At 47.2% G+C, this 17,327-nt stretch overlaps 1 protein-coding gene across 4 annotated transcripts in view; it reads right to left on the reverse strand.

Moving 5' to 3' along the window:
• Window positions 1–4,972: 4,972 nt before the first annotated feature.
• lmx1ba (LIM homeobox transcription factor 1, beta a) overlaps window positions 4,973–17,327 on the reverse strand; it is a 47,150-nt gene continuing 34,795 nt past the window's right edge. For 3 of the 4 annotated variants that reach the window (XM_076283371.1, XM_076283370.1, XM_076283368.1), the window contains 6 exons: window positions 9,483–9,715; window positions 7,748–7,926; window positions 7,386–7,463; window positions 7,183–7,249; window positions 6,650–6,814; window positions 4,973–5,130 (listed from right to left, as the gene is read on the reverse strand). In XM_076283371.1, the coding sequence (XP_076139486.1) occupies window positions 4,973–5,130; window positions 6,650–6,814; window positions 7,183–7,249; window positions 7,386–7,463; window positions 7,748–7,926; window positions 9,483–9,715 (880 nt within the window). Of the gene's footprint in view, window positions 5,131–6,649; window positions 6,833–7,176; window positions 7,250–7,385; window positions 7,464–7,747; window positions 7,927–9,482; window positions 9,716–17,327 lie in introns of all 4 variants that reach the window. The other variant, XM_076283369.1, reaches the window with a different exon arrangement.

Raw genomic sequence — 17,327 nt, forward strand, 5'->3', positions numbered from 1 at the left:
TGAGTGTGTTTCACTAATTCACAGATTGGGATAAATGCAGAGACCAAATTTCCCTCACGGGATCAAAAGAGTATATATACTTATACTTATATACAATATGCCCAGGAGTAGAGGCTACAGGCCAAAGCTAGTTATATGAGTCATGGTGCAAATCTTATACAGTTTCATTTAGGATTACCTGGATGACACCTAAATGTAATTCATAAGCAAGTGTTTGCTTATGAATTATACCACTTTGTTGTAACTTTCTGAATAAAAAATTCAATGGCGATGTTTTCTGAATCCACATAGATGGTTTTCCCCACAGGAAGACAAATACTGATAAAAAAGAGCTGTCTGAGTCATAACTGATTGCGTGCTCCGAGACAATATTATAGTTGAGCCACCACACACTTGAATCAGCCCTGGGTTTGCTCAGTTTGTGTGCGTAAAGATAAATGAAGCATGAACCTATTACTTTTACCTGAGTGGAGGCACAGCAAGACAAACTTCTGCCTGAGTGTTCAAACTCACACAAAAACACATGACATGAAAGAGATCATCTGTGAACATTACACTGGAATCTTTCTTTTGATTCCAGATCAGGTCACCTGAATGCTGTGTGGGGTATCTTCTTGTTTCTTTCAAAGTCTGTTGACCTCTGAGTTGTTTATAGTAAACAGCACACCTAAGCTTACAGCTTCTTAAGTGGAGCCCTCTGTAATCATCAAGAGCCGCTTATTCTCTTAGCCTCGGAGAGATTTTTTAAGTGGACACATACACACAAACACACAGAGAGAGAGAGAGAAAGAGAGAGAGAATTCAAGTGAAAAGTGTGGTAAAACATGGGAAGGTTGTGAACAGTGCAAAACATTTTTAAAAGATCAACTATTGAGATAAACAGTTGAATGGAAAGTCAGCATCTATATCAAACCTGCCTTGCTGGGAAGATCAAATAGAGCGAGCTGTGGTTAGCCTTTGGCAGCCATTTGTTCTGCCTCAGACATCACCAATCAATCACAGAGTGGGTCTAGCCCTAAAGGTGAGGAAAAGTATGGCAGTAATTTCTCAGAAGGTGAGAAAGTTGTGGCAAAACTAAAAGCCTTGAGACGGCCTTTTGTCATTTTCGCCTGTCACACCAGAGACCTCAAACGTGTCCACACAGACAGGCCAGCCCAGGTCAACAGCATTGGCCAAGCCGTGCACACACACAAACACACACACACACAGAGACACACAGACACACACACACAGACACCCCGAAGGCGGAGTGTTATCATGCCTCAGTGACGGCTGCTTGATGGACGGGCTGCTCCTCCTCGCACCTGTGATGTCAGATGAGCACCGCGATAAGAGGGATAAAATACTACAGCGTCAGAAATATTGCACGCACACACACACACGCACACACACACAAACGTCTCTCTCTTCCCCAAAACATACCTCACCCCACCTAGCCCCCCTCCCCCAATGCCCTGGTCATACTGATGTTGAAGGCTCACCCACCATGGAGACGTTGTGTTCTGTCCTGCACCTGAGAAGGCTAACATACACCACATCTGCATCAGGACATGACTGGAACCTGTGGAAAACCAGACTACATGCAAATGTATTGGTTACCCTGGCTAGGTTTCCCTGGGCGTCGGTCGCTTCACAGAAATGACTTGTTTCTGTGACCGCTAAGGGGTGTGGCCCCTGCGCCCTTCCACTGAGGCTTGCCCACTCTCCTCTCAGTCACCTGGGAAGTGGTGTCAGGCTCGCACGTCAACGGGTGTCGTGTTCTGTCAAGCGGAAGGCGACTGACATCTGTCCGACGCTGTAACTTCCACCCCGGTGAGCGCAAACGATGGGCTGCTTGTTCGTCCTTTTGTTTGCGGCTGACGTTCGTTGAAGACTTTGCTCGTTTTTTTTTTAACCGACGGTGCGTTTGCCAATAGAAATTGTTTGTCTTCATCCGAGCATGACAAATCATGTTATTCCACTCATGTTCACAATTACTGATACACAAGTGAGGGGAAGGAATCGTTGAGCAATGTACAAACATGGGGGCTGTCTGGCCGCTTGCAATAATTAACCATGGACACCGCGCACCATCATCATGTTCAGATGCTAATCAGCCGCCATTGGCTAACGCTAAGTAAACAGGAAGGGTTCTTCCAGATATCTGTTTCAATGCCTTTGACATTCCCGAATGATTTATTAGTCACACATTGGAATAAGATTAATCAACATTCTGTTGTACAATTTGTCTTGTACAATTACCATCTATCACCAATATTATCAGAGGAAGAAAACATGATTTAGCTGTGAATTAGAAACATGTGCTAATACATCAGTAAGAACAACCCAGTAGTGGGAACTCTCAGATGTCTACGAGCTGATCTTCAGAGAAATCATGGACATGTGCACAAGTGCATGCATGTATGATGGCCGTTGGGTGTTTTTTTTTTTTTGAGCTTAGTTGACATCTGCAAGCACGAGAGAGTCTGGAATCTCTGTTACCATCAGAACTGAAAAAAAAAGACCTAGCACTGCTGAGACAGAGAAACGATACAGAAATGTACAAAGATAGAGAGATGAAGGGGAAGAGAGAGGGAGAGGAGAGTGGAGCTGATTACCATGGAGATCTGCTACAAGGCCTGGGGTGTGTGGGTTGGGGAGTCGGAGTGGGGGGGGTTTGGTGTTGAGCAGATTTAGCCCGTCATTTGTCAGTATGATGAAGGAGGACTCGGCTATTACCTGACACCTCAGAGTGTGTATCTAGCCTCTGGCTGTCCTCTCTCTCTTTCTTTCTCTCTCTCTCGCTCTCTTTCGTGTATGTGTGCGTGCTCTCTTTCTCTCTCTCTCTCTCACACACACACACACACACACACACTTTCCCCCGCCTTTCTCCTTGCACGTTATTGGACTGTCAGGGTTAGCGTGCTCTGTGACCACGGCCTGGTTTGGCTACAATGCAGAGAAACTCGGTTGACTTTTACGTGGCTCTCAGGAGCATGGCGGTGGGGACTCCAGAGAGAGCGCTCCTAGTGTCAGCCTTTAGATTGATCAAGTTCCCCTGCGCTCTCCAGGCCGACACCATAGCACGTTGTGCAAGGCCGGAGACGTCACAGAGATGTGAAGGAACTTGTCGGCTGCAACCTCAGGTTCGAGCAAGAACGCCATCAACAGCTGCGTAGCCCTGCCAAATACGCAACGGTTTCGATATCACAAGCAGATTGAGAGGAGACCACACACACATACAATCCACATACAAACATACACACAGTCACACACACACACAGTCTTTCTTTGATGAGGTGAAGGGTTGCACTTCATAAATTCCATCTTGTGTTTTTCAGCTAGATACAGTGGACAGATAGTAAACCATAATAGATGAGTGTATGAGGTACGTGTTGTGCGAGAGTACCACCTCATGCACCTCGGAGCAGGTTCAAACCTTCCAAAAATGCACGTCCTCCGAGTTTCTCCAAGGAAAGTGTAACTCAATCAAAACGAGCTGATATAACACACCCTACACTCCAGCATGCTAATAACAGGCTCAGTCTGTTCAAAGTTCAAATGCAGAAGGCGTTAGATGGCACAAAGGACAAGCAGGGTCAAAGGTCACTTGAAGTGTTTATTAAACTCACTTTGTAAGGGGCGTCCCCAAGGGACCAGTAAACCAGCCGAGCACTTGAAAGTAGACTGACTGGGTAGAACGGCCATTATCCCAGCAAGACATAGTGCCTCTCTGGAGAGCCTGAAAGAAGATCACCGCACAGCATGGGGCAACTCAAACTTGTCAAGGACAGTAACAGACTGCAGAGACATAAAAAACATGGGGGGGAGTTGTTTTTATTTGTAATACCAACAAACTTTGGTAATTTAGCAAATAGGAGTAATAAAAATGCACTCTGGACAGGGCCACAGCACACCTAAGGAACAAATAAATAAGCACAGCGAAACAGATGTACAGCCTATATCTCTTTTATCTTTAAAACATCAACAGAAACAAAAATACTACTTTCAATCTCATAATCCAAAAAAGACACATTATCATATGCTTATGGCACCTTCTACTTTTACACTGGGGTCCTTAGTTTTAAATAAAGCTTTTTTTTCTCCCCCTCAGTATTACAGGGCGCATGTTGCACTTCAATAAATAGAGAGATGTCCATTTCAACATGCACGGCGGGTCGGACATGAGTTTTGTTGTACATCTATATACATTTTAAAATACACTAGTGTGTCCATGAGATTTTTCCCTTTGAGTCAATCCTGTGTTTCTTCTGACTTTTCATTCTGTGGCGCTGTCATGGTGATCACAGCAAGGGCATTAGAGGAAATAAAGGGGGTTAATTGAAAACATCGGTATGAGATATATTATTACAAATGTCAAGACGACCTCTAAATGTCGCACCTATGTCATTACAAAATTATGTTCAAGCAATACACTGAAGCAAGTTTATTAGTCAATTTCAACGAAAAACAATAAACAAACAAACAAACAAAAGAATGATCACAGTCCACAATTTAAAGCTGAATTTGTTGACTTCTTAAAAATGTCGACCTAGTCACTCTGGTCCACATTCTCAAAACAAATCAGTTTTTTTTCTGACCGACTGACAAGCAAGTTATTATTTATTTTTCCTATCTGAATAACACAGAAAGGGGAAATCGTTCATTATCCTTTTTTTGTCCGTGGCGACAGTTTGCAGACCAGGCGAGTGTCGCTTTCAACTGCATTAGCCACCATACCCCATCCATAGGCAGGAGAAGAAAGCACATGGCCTGTGTTGTCTTCCAGTCTGTCCGTTTCCTCTTCACTCTAATTGGCGAGCCCGCGGAAGTCAGAGGCCCAGACCACAGTGCGATCTGATTTACGCTGGCAGCTTTGTGAAAGCAGAGGCTCGTGTTCATAGTTGTCAGTTTTGGATGGTTGTTTGGTTGGTTGCTTGCTTGTTTGTTTGGTTGCTTTGTTGGCTTTTAGAGATGAACATAGTGTTTGGCTTCAGGAGGCAAAGTAGGAGCTCTGCATGGAGTAGAGGCGATCGATGGGGTTTCCCACACGGGACTGCAGGGAGCCAGCCTCGGAGGCAGCCAGGAAGCAGTCGCTCAGGCTGGTGAGGGATGTGTCGCTGTCGATGTCATGGAACACAGAGTCAGTCCCTGCAAAGAAAAAAGAGCACAAAACAACATTTGTTTACATTTCTCCCCAAAACAAACAAGACAACAGCAAATAAACAAACATGACTAAAGCTAGAGAGCGCCCATGTGCCCAATGTCAGAGGAGCCAACAAATTCCATTTTTAAAAGAAACAATAATGTTTATATGCAGCCATCAGCAAAACGGAGGCAGCATGTCTGTCTCTGTGGTGAAATGTGCAGCTCTCTAATTATCAACCATTGTCACACAAATCAATATTTCAGCTCTTCAAAGATGCAATAAAAGAAAATCACAGAGACATAACAATGGGCACCCTGGGTAGGGTGCGTTCAGTGCTGTGGTGCATTCAGCTGCTAAATGTGAATGTGTGAGTGAGTGTCTCTGTGTGTGTGTGCGTGTGTGTGTGTGTGTATGTGTGTGTGTGTGTGTGTGTGTGTGCGTGTGTGTCATGTTTATTGGGGGGGGGGCTTTAATCCTTCTGGAGTGACAGCATGCTTAATTGCGAGGTTGATGGGAGCTCTCTCTTGGGTGTCATGCTTGCTTTATTGGCTTGCGCTGATCTAAATGACACTGTTACATCAGTGCCCAGGACAGTTTGATGGCGCATACATTTTTAATAAGCCCCGGCACTTTATTGGTTTCCCGTTGCCACGGGAGGCGGAAGGGCCAGTGGGTTGGCTTTGTGGCCGGGGCGGCAAGGAAACCGCTCATGAATCATGAAACTGATGATTCCCAGCCCAAACAACAAACCTCAGGCAAAGATGGATGTATAGACAAGTAAACTGTTTGGGGGTGTGTGAGAGAGGGAAGCTTGTGTGTGTGTGTGTGTGCTTGTATGTGTGTGTCTGTGTGTTTGTCTCTAAGTTTCAGTATCATTATATTAAAACCTTGGGTGGAAAAAATGAGATACATATGGTGTTGGATTTGGGCGCTAGTTACAGATAGCCTGGCCATGCCCACCTACATGTAGATCTCTTTTCAGGGAGATATTCATCTGGAATACCATAATTGACTAACATTTCCATCAGACCCCAAAAAGATCAGGCCAATCAGCAATGAGAGGGGATGACACTACAGTTTCAAAATCAAAAGTGGCTGTGGTAAAGGGTAGTAACCATCACAACCATCACAAATTGCAGTCTGAAGAATGTGTAAATTTATTTACAGCAAAGGTAGACCTACATACGTTGTTTCCTGACTGCTGATACTGTTTATTGTCAGTTTGTAAAGTTTAGGCGAAGTAAGAAGTATCGTTAGAAATCCCTGATCAATGTTGTTGATAAGGCTGGCCCAATAATTTTAGAGTTAACGCAAAGTCTACACCCATCACCATGCTAGTGATGGAAATGTTTCCCAAGTGCCCAGACTCTATTCATGAAGTGAATGAGTCTGGTTTTAACCAGGCTAGATAACCATATGGAAACATGTAAATGTCGTTGTGTGTGTGTGTATGTGTGTGTGTAATATATAAATAGTTTAATACTTTACTAATACCGTAATACGTGTTGTAGTTCTGCTCACCATATGGGTTCATATGATCTCCAGGCATCTGTGGTGGGGTGAGGCCTTGTTGGAAGGGGTCAGTGCTGTAGCCGTTGGGCTCCATGGCGACCAGCTGCTGTTGCTGGGGGGGACCCAGTGGTGTATACGAGCTCATTAGGCCCTCCATACGGCCAGAGATCACTTCTGGGGGGAAGAGACCGACTGGTCAGACAAGGAGTAGAGAATACAACGTCTTCTCATGTCTTAGTTGATTTGCATCCTGGACACAGCTCCAGGTGTCTAATGGGTTTATTTTGAGCTAGGCAAGAATGCCAAAAGTCTGTGAGTTTTTGAAGAATGAGATGATTTTGCAGTAGTTTTGTGGGTGACTTGTGGTGAGACAGATGAACTGTTGTCTGACAACTGTTTTAAACAAAACACAGAGGGAGAATGGGAGAGGGGGAGAAAGGGGGAGAGAGAGAGTTTGCTGCAGATGTAGTTCACACACACACACACACACACACACACACACACACACACACACACACACACACACACACACACACACACACCTTGACCGAGTCTCTGGGAGTTCTGCTGTTCTTGCTGCTGCTGCTGTCTGCGTGCCAACTTCTTCATCTGGAGAAAGATGAGGACATCCATGAGACAGCAATAACAAGTTTCACAGGGCGTACAAGTACAACACAGAACACATAGTACTGCTGCTGTATATTTTCAAAGGGCTGATGGTGAAGGCTCTGGTGGTTCTGCTCACCTTGGCTCTTTGGTTCTGGAACCACACCTGGACCACTCGCACACTCAGGCCTGTCTCAGCCGCCAGGGTCTCTCTTACCTAGCAGAAACGTGAACACCATAAGTCTCACACACACTTACAGTAGGCTCATAGGACAAGGTCTCTCTCTGAGCATCATGGTGGTATGGTATTGGAAATATGTTGTACTCAGAGGTTATGCAAGGAGATTTCCCTGATACCCTGCTGTAATTTGATAACATCTAATGGCAAATCTACAGCCAGCAATGTGGTTATGATAATGTAATTAATGTAATGGTTATAGTGTGTATAACCATTTGATTACATTTTGAAGTCGGAGTGAGAAAACTTGGCTGCGTTCTTACCTTTCGGCAAGGTTTGGAAGAGACCTCGAATGAGGCTTTGAAGGCACGTCTCTGTTGGGTGGTGAGGATGGTGCGGGGTCTCTTGGGTCTGCGGGGGTCTTTACCATCGTCACTGCCCTTGCCCTGGCCTCCCGTGCCCTTCTCTGGCTTCACGTCTAAGTCTTCATCCTCACTTTTGTCTGAAACGCAATCATACATGGAACTCCTTTAACTTTTCTCCAAACTTAGTTGGCTCTAGTGACATAATTGCAGGTATGGGTCTACTCTTAAGAAGCAACCAACCAGTGTTTGTGTCAAACCATTCCTTAAAACTGTAAACTGTAATTCATCAGGCATTCAACAGACAGTACTGGCAAATACGGCCAATCGCTGGATTGGAGATGGGCAACTTCAGGTTCCACATATCGATTCCAATTGTTAATTGTTATTAGTGAGAACAAGGTTGGCAAACACATAAGACCAATGGAGATGCAGTAGGTGTGATAGTTTTTATAGCCAACTCAACCACATTGGAGCTTTTAGCAACATGAAAATATCTTTGTTGTTGATGTTGTTAAGTATTGGTAAGTATCAGTATGATGGGTTTAGTAGACCCTGTTGTGTTATAATAGTGAGGCTAGGTTGGTGGGTATGAGAACCTTCATGGGATAGTGAGAGATTTGGCTCTTATGGGAGGTCCCCAACAAAGAATTTAACATATTTTCCTCTGTATAACTAAAATAATAAAAAAACACTACATTATGTCAGGGAGTCTTAATAGCCTTTTGAAATAGCAATGAAAATGCAAGAAGAAAACTTTCCCCCTAAAAAAACTGAACTTGCTAGCACCACCTGCCCCCCATGAGGAAAAATGTACACTAAAAATGTTCATCTTTCCCTCAGAGACCTCTCTTCATTGTAGATAGAGCCATTTGTCCACTACATGACATGTGAGTTTGCTAATGAGTAATTGTCAAAGAGTCACTCAGAACTCTGAACAGGAAAACATACTGTAGATATATCATTTGGGCACCCTTTTACCATCCAGGGGAATAATCAAGTAATGCATCAAACATTAGTGTCATTTATATTCCTCTACGAGGACCCTACAAAACATTGTTATGTACTCAGTTAAAATACGACATATTTTTACTTTGCTATGATCAAAGATAATGAGACTCATGCGGCAACTAACGCCTGAGAGTGAACCCAAGTTACTTTGGGTCTCTGCAGCACGCATTGGTAGTTTTAAGGCAAAAACAGTTATCTCATCATCTTTTTTTATCATTTTCTGACTGTGATCTAATCCAAAGCAGTTAGCCATTATGGTCTGGCGGCATGCCATATTATTTGTTAAGAGTTCGGCCCATGATAGGAGATAGTAAAAAAGCATACCTTCGCCGCAGCATGTCTGCCAATCATCGCAATACATCTATTTAATCGCTTCCAGAGACCCTAATGCTTATATATCAGCATCTTAAGAGGCTCCTGTTGAGGCCTATATACTGTAGAAACAGCTGTACGAACTCATTCCTCTTAGGCCTATGTGTTCATGCAAGTGTGTGTGTGTGTGTGTGTGTGTGTGTGTGTGTGCGTGTGCGTGTGCGTGTGTGTGTGTGTGTGTGTGTGTGTGTGTGTGTGTGTGTGTGAGTGTGTGTTTGTTGGGGGCTCTGTTGACCAAAAAGGGGCATAAGGTACCAGATGTTTATGACAAATCCTTCATGTCATTGTGAAATCCCCATTCTTCTCCCCTTACCTGAGTCGGAGTTCTCGGGGCTGACCGAGTTGAGCAGCTCCTTCTCGCGCTCGTAGTCGCTCTTGCAGAGCAGCTGTCCCTCCTTGAGGACAAACTCGTCGCCCTTGCAGAGCTGGCGCTCGCACACGCAGCAGCAGAAGCAGCCCAGGTGGTAGACGCTCTCCATCGCCCGCATCACAAACTCCGTGGGCGCAATCTTCTCCAAGCAGCCGCTGCATTTGGTGGCAAATAACCTGGAGGGGAAAGAGAGGGAGAGAGGGGAGAGAGAGAGGGGCAGAGCGCGTTTAGGAGGGTGATCGGACGACAAGCGACACAAATCAAGAAAACAAAAATGAGGAAAATGAGGAAAAACTGGGAATACAAGCGGTGGAACGCAGATTTTTATGTTGTCTTTGACTGCAAAATGAGGTCACGCAGAACAATCGTGCCCAAACGTGATTAAAGCCTGGCACCGTGGGACTGATAACCACCACAGGGCAACGCTGAAGCACCGTGTAACATCTCCTCCCTGCTGCAGCCATCGACAATCACAACCGCTTTAGTGGAACACTGGAGAAATCTCCTCTAATCACGCCCGCTTCCGAGGGCATTGTCAGGACCCAGAATGGCAGAGCGGTGCCACCTCGCCCGCTGATAAAAGCCGTTCATGAATATTGAAGCTGCGGATGGGGCACAGCTGACGAACGGCGCCGGCACGTATTACACAAGCGCCGAGGTGTGCCCCCTGGCAGCTCGTTGGTATGGTAATGACTTTTGCGAGGGGCTTTTTAATAAGTCGCTCAATATGACGGTGTGTTTCACAGCACCTCTGGGCCTGCAGCGAGCCAGAGGGGTGAGAGGAAGAGAACAGAGAGGGGGAGGGAGGGAGGGAGGGAGGGAGAAAAACAAATTGAAAGAGGGAAAAAGAGAAAGGGAGAGGGAGGGAGAGAAAGGATGAGCATCTCAGGGGGTAGGAGGAGAGATAGTGACAGAGACAGAGATGGGTGCAGGGGAGAGAGGAAGAGCGCATGAGGAAGTGAAAGACAGGAGAGGATAAAAAAAAGGGGCTCCGTGTGAAAAGGAGAAAGAGATTAGGCCGCAAAGCTGAAAGGTCTCTCTTAGCACAGCCCTTGTGCATCGATGTGTAATACCAGCTTCGCTCGCCGACAAAACGCCTTAAAACCCTCCCATCCGGATGAGACCTGTCATGTGTTTGTGTGCCGCTTTTAAGCTATTCTCTCCGCTGCTCTTTGGGGAGGAAAGCGAGCTAATCTCATAAGACATCACTCCGCCACTTCCTCTCGCTGTCACCTTGCATTATGCCACGGCCTGTAATTCCTCAGGTCCCAAGAGGGATCTTCCTGTCCCCTCCATTGTCCAGTTCCTCTTAATCCGGCCTTTTTATCGCCTCCGTCGCCGGGGGCCCCCGCGGTCCGTCCGCCACGGGATCTGTGCCGCACACCCACGCGTGACGCCCTCACCGTAGCAACACAGCGCTCCGGCTCACTGCCACCTCTGCCACTGTTCGGGGGACTCTACCGAAATACTAGCCTGTCCCCATGAATCATGGGAAAAGGAGATGGGTGAGGTGGATGTGGGTGATTGGCATTTTATTCCCACATGAAACCCTTGGAGACGGAGTTGGGGGTTCCAGTAGTTGGGTCTTTTAGACTGCTTTGGGGTGTCTCTGTGTGTGTGTGTGTGTGTGTGTGTGTGTGTGTGTGTGTGTGTGTGTGTGTGTGTGTGTATGCATTGCAATGTAGATTAAGCTAATCACTGTGGCTAAGTCCCTTTGGAGTCCTAGCATGAAGGAATCTTCTCAGAACTAGTGAACTAGTGAAGCCTGACCTGCTGGTTTCTGAGGGACACTCTCCATCTCTCTGGGACAATGCGAATGCCAAAGCGCTGAAACAGGAAACTATCCCACTAAGTCCCCTCATGGCAGAGCCAATATGGCAGCTAGCATGTCTCCCAGGGAAGAGCCTCCTCCACTGCTACTGTGTGACTGTGCTCCAGAAGGAAACCCCTGGTGCGTCGAGACGAGAGGCTACAACCTCCGGCGCACGAGTCAAGAGAGGAGCCTGCGGCCTGTGAGAACCACCCTGTGTGTCGTTTGTGTGCTCGGCTCTGTCTGTTTGTTTGTTTGCCTCCCGCTATTTATCCCCTTGTTTGGAGCCACCAAAGTTGCCTAATGGGGCAACATCAATATTGACTCAGTGCAGCAGTAACCCGGCAGAAGCCTGTACACCCCCCCTCCCCAACAACCCCCTCCATCCATCCCTCCCTCCCCCCTCCCTGTTCCCTGCCCCGAAACCCCACGCTTTGGGAAGAGCTGGGCTGTAATCCCCAGGGATGGATGTTCCTAAGAGACTCCCCTCTGAGATCATTGATCTCTTTGTGGCTTTTCATCTCCATGTTCTCTGTGCTAGCAAGAGACTTTCGCTCCCTCTTTCACCCTCTCTTTTCTACCTCTAGGTTTCTTTGGCAATCACTCCATTTTTTTCTTTTCTCTCTGTTTATTCTCTCACTTCTACTCCATTCTCCCTTCTATTTCTTCTTTCATTTATTTGTTCTTTTTCTACCAAAGACTTTGTCAACCCTCCAGTGAAAACCAAAAGCCAAGACTGCTTAGACACTTCAAAGGAGGAAAAAACACACAACACACAGATAAATATGATGACACAGGGCTAAATATGATGGGCTAAATATGTCATAACTTTGACTTAAGACCAATAAAAGCTGACCTGCAGTAACCAGTGACATGCCATGTGTGGATGTGTACCATGCCACCTTACTCAGCCACCCCCTAATCACTGTGATCCATTAGCCCAAGCGATAGGACCGGACATGTGGCTGCGGTGGCCGCCTTTTGGCAGCGCACTGCTCTGGCTATCCCCGTCTTATCTCCCCGGTGCTGATGTTTGCAAAAACACATTTGACACACAGATGTGTGTCCAGGGCCGCGCCGCTGTACGTGATTTTGCCGGTAATTATATTCCACCTCACCCCCCCCCTCAGCCCACTCTTTTGAATGTGTCTTTGATGCTGTCATGGACTGCCAGGCCTACAGTAGGATCCAACTGAAGGAGGGAGAGGGGGGGGGGGTCAGGAGGAGGAAGAGGAGGAGGAGGAGAGGGAGATTTTTTCCGACCGCTCCTTCCACTTCTACATAAACGAGTGCACACATGCGGCACTACAAAGAGGTGAAGGGTGTCATTAAACAGGGCAGCTTCAAACGAGTTGAACTCCACTGTGGACAGAGATCCACGGAAAATGTAGTGTGGTTTATACGAATCATTTTGATTATCAAAGACACACACACACACACACACACACGCACACACAGTACACATACACACACACACACACACACACAGTACACATGTCTCATTGAAGCACTGTTCTGGGTTATCAAAGAGGCATTGACACAAGCCACATCCACCCTCGCAAAAGCATAAGTTAACTTTATTAGCATTGGTGTCTTAATTGAGGATAAGCACTCATTGATTAAGACTGAATGGGAAACAGAGTGGAAAATCCAAACTGTGAATGGACTGCATGTTGTACACATATGCGACCAACAATGTACCACCATAAACATCCTTTTCTCAAAGTGAGAATGACATTAAAACACATTTCAATTGCAGTTGATGAGTTAGTATGCTTCCACAGCAGATTTTTACTCTGTGAATGGGAAAGGAAACTTCTGACTTTGCTTGTCCGCATGCACAGCCAGTAGCTGGGGGACAAATGGAGCCTGACAGTAGCGTGTGTTTGCCCTGGTCCCCAGAGCACAGTCAAGGAGCTAAATAACCTCCTGGTTCTTAGCACATTAGCATGCTAATGAGGCCATAAAGGCTAACACTTTGTTTTTCTAATTAAAGCCAGCAGGTACACTACACAGAAGGAGAGAGAGAGAGAGAGAGAGACAGATATATATTTCATATATACTGTAGAGAGAGGGAGAGAGGGAGAGAGAGAATAAAGTGACTGAGTGTACACAGATAAAAGAAAGGGAGTTCATGGATGGTGTAGAGATGTGGAGAGCACCCTGTTCCCTCCTTCTCTCCTGCTCTGGCCAGCCGCTTTTAAATCCCTCTGTAAACTAAAGGGCGATGTTCCTTTTGTCGAGAGAAAGGCTCGGGCAAAGAGCTATCACTGGAAATAGAGAAAGACAGGAAAGATGTGAGAATGAGATAAAGAGATGGACAGAGAGAGAGAGACAGAAAAAAGAAAAGAGAGAGAAAAGAGAGAGAGAAAAAAGAGGGCTGCAGCAGGTACACAGGCGCTGTGTTTGGACAGCTGCTCTTCCTGTGGACGGCTGTGCCTTTCAGGTTACAGTTTACTCAGGGAGAGAGAGAGAGAGAGGGAGAGAGAGAGAGAGAGAGAGGGAGGAAAGAAAGATGGATAATACAAGGGGTGGGGGAGCAGAGAGGAGGCCAGCAGACAGTCAGTGATGTTTGCCTGATATGCCAAAGCAAACCAAACACTGCTGAGAACGCTATGAGTTTAACAGAAACTGTTTGGCTACGGTTCATCGGGAAACATCTCGTTCATTTAATAAATAAAAAAAACCTTCGGCTATAACTGGTGACACTTGGGAATGTTAATGGTTTATCATTCTAAATGTAGTCGATTTCGATACATTTACCTTACACTGCCGTCCACAAGCTCCTCCTCCACATGTAAGCCCTGGGTTCACCTTCCAGCTGGCTCATGGAATATTGACTCTTATAGATCTCATATGAGAGTATGGTGCCGAGCTCTTTGTACTCTCTGAGAAACTTTTTTTTATTAGTGTGGGTGCTCTGCTTCTTATCAGATCACCCCTCTACCCCACAACACACACACATATACATACCCACACACACCCACCCACCCACACACACACACACACACACACACACACACACACACACACACACACACACACACACACACACACACACACACACACACACACACACACACACACACACACACACACACACACACACACACACACACACACACACACACACACACACACACACACACACACACACACACACACACACCATAACCACCTCCACTGAAAACATGAGCCGCTCCACCAGACCTGCATGCAGGATACAGCCGAATCGCCCCCATACACATACACTTTGCGCTGCTCATTCATTGGGTGAACATTCTACGCATGCACATTCACACGCACTCAAACACACACACACACACACACACACACACACACACACACACACAACACACACACACACACACACACACACACACACACACACACACACACACACACACACAGGCGCTCTTGCTGGCAGGCCCTGCTCGTCGCGCTGAAACACTTATGCTCTTTAATAACCGGGCAGGCCCAGCTGCGCCTTTCCGAGCTCGTTTGGGTGAAGCCTCGCAGACGCCGGCGCTCGCTCAGACCCAGCGGGGGAGTCTGAGCTCATCGCAGAGAAGGGTAAATACAGGAGATGATGAAGGGCTGCTGGGCCGGAGAGAGAGAGAGAGAGAGAGAGAGAGAGAGCGAGAGAGAGAGGGAGAGAGAGAGAGGGAGAGAGAGAGAGAGAGAGAGAGAGAGGGAGCAAGAGAGAGAGAGGGAGAGAGGGAGAGAGAGAGGGAGCGAGAGAGAGAGAGAGGGAGAGAGAGAGGGAGCGCAGGGGGCAGAGGAGTAAACCAAACCGCAGAGCTGCCTGTTACGGGTCTGCGGCCACTGGCCACGGTAGTGACGTCTGGTCCCTGAAGGGCTTGTGTCACTCGTCTGTTACCTGAGTGCTGCCTACTGTCCTGCTGATGATGGAAACTCATGAAAATGATGATGAGGTTGTGGTCCAGATAGATTAACTTTGGAGCAAAACACCAGTGCATTAGCTTGTTAGCTCTTAGACACTGCTGCTGTGCTAGCAAATGTTAAATCAGAATAAAATAGTGGGCTATTATCTTGTCATAGCTGTAACATTAGCTTTGCCTGTGTGAGAGTTGGCTCACAATAAAAAATGCAGGTCAGCTGTAGGTTTACGACACTGGGGGTTGTAATATTGTGTGTGTGTCTGTGTGTGTGTGTGTGTGTGTGTGTGTGTGTGTGTGTGTGGTGGGGGGGGGGTAAATCCGTGAGCCCACTCTGAGATGGATTATCAGTGTTGTCAGGGGGGGCTGAGGTGCAAGACGCAAGACAATGAACAGCAGAAGATGACAGCGTGCACAAGAGAGAGTTAATAAAGCAGGGAGAACAAACACAACAAGAAGAAGCCAGGAGAAGAAGAGGACGATGATGAAGAAGAAGAAAAAGAAGAAGCCAAGCGAAGAGGCTCTCATATTAAATCCCAGCTGTTTACCATACGCATACCAGGCCAAAGCCCAGTCCAAACACTAAACACTAAACAAACGCTGGCAAAGGGCACGGATCAGAGCGCCGGGATCCCAGCCGTGGCAGCTGAGGAGCCGGCCGGATCGGCCGAGCTCTGGGGACCGCCGCGTAATTACCTTTGACCCTCCGTGGCCCCAGGGCCCGGGGCCTGGCCCCCCCCTCAACCAAAACAAACAGTAATACCAGCCTGGTTTGAAGTGAGGGGTGCTTGAGTTTATGAAAGCGAGGGCAAGGGAGGCCTGATCGGAGAAAAGAGGGTAAGATGGGATGTGTGTGAGTGAGACAGTGTGTGTGTGTGTGTGTGTGTGTGTGTGTGTGTGTGTGTGTGTGTGTACTGTGGGCTTCTTAATCACGGGGGCTGGGGTGGGGTGGGCCGCAGTGCTGGTGACCCAGCTGTGCGCGTTTTTATGCTAAAACTTTCCCCTGTGACTGCACTCAGACCCCCCCCCCCTCACACACACACACCCATGCCCGCATTCCACCCGCCGCCGACATTTCCCAGCGAGCCTCCCAACTCGGCCGTTAATGCTGCACTGAGATCATCTGAGAGAAGTGCTGGGTTAACAGAGCCAGAACCAGCTCTGTGTGGGTGTGCGTGCGATGTGTGTGTGTGTGTGTGTGTGTGTGTGTGTGTAACTTCTTGTCTTCTTGTTTGTTCTCCCGCCTTCTCTGGGCCTGTGTGTGTGTGTGTGTATGTGTGTGTGTGTGAGGGGCCACGTTTGCCCAGGTTTTAATTAGGACAAGTAATCCCCAGATTATTGTGAAGAGTCCTTAGGACGGGGATCTTAGAGGGGGGTCTGTGTTTGCTCAGTGAAAGCCCCCTCTAGTCAAAGCAAGGGCTCAAGGTGATGAGCTGGCTGAAGAGGTGGCAGATAGCACCGGCGCTCTCTCTTACTTAGGACACTTATCCTCTTATTGCCTCGCAGATGAAAAACCTGCTGTCTAATGGGAATCTCTTCAGCCACACACGCAAATCCACATGCCATCCCTCTCGCTCACACACACACAAACACACATAATCTCTCTCAAACAACCCAATACACATGCACATACGCACGCACACACACGCACACACACACACACACACACACACTCACACACACACACACACACATACCCACACCACCCACCAACTCCCACGCCCATCTACATTTTAACACAAAGACACTCACACACACACACACACACACACACACACACACACACACACACACACACACACACACACACACACACACACACACAATGTGAGTGAAAACCTCACACAGAGCTGCTTGGCTACAGCTGGGAGACCTGTGGCAGTGGTAGAGTGGTAGCAGCAGTAGCAGTACCAGCAGCAGCGGTGGCGGTGGCGGTGGCGGTGGCGGCTCCCCTCTCCTCCTCTAAGAGCAAATATTAGGGGAGAGCATTTTGCATGACAGCGCGCACACAAACCCCAGGCCCGCGGGGGCACGCTTAAACAAAAGGCATCTAGCGGCGAGATTGCATTGTGTGAAAGG

The sequence above is a fragment of the Alosa pseudoharengus genome, unplaced genomic scaffold (genome assembly GCF_046254945.1).
Source record: "Alosa pseudoharengus isolate Yale_2024_CS ecotype anadromous, Long Island Sound unplaced genomic scaffold, YU_APseudo_1.1 YU_APseudo_1.1_scf_14, whole genome shotgun sequence".
Classification (NCBI taxonomy): domain Eukaryota; kingdom Metazoa; phylum Chordata; class Actinopteri; order Clupeiformes; family Clupeidae; genus Alosa; species Alosa pseudoharengus.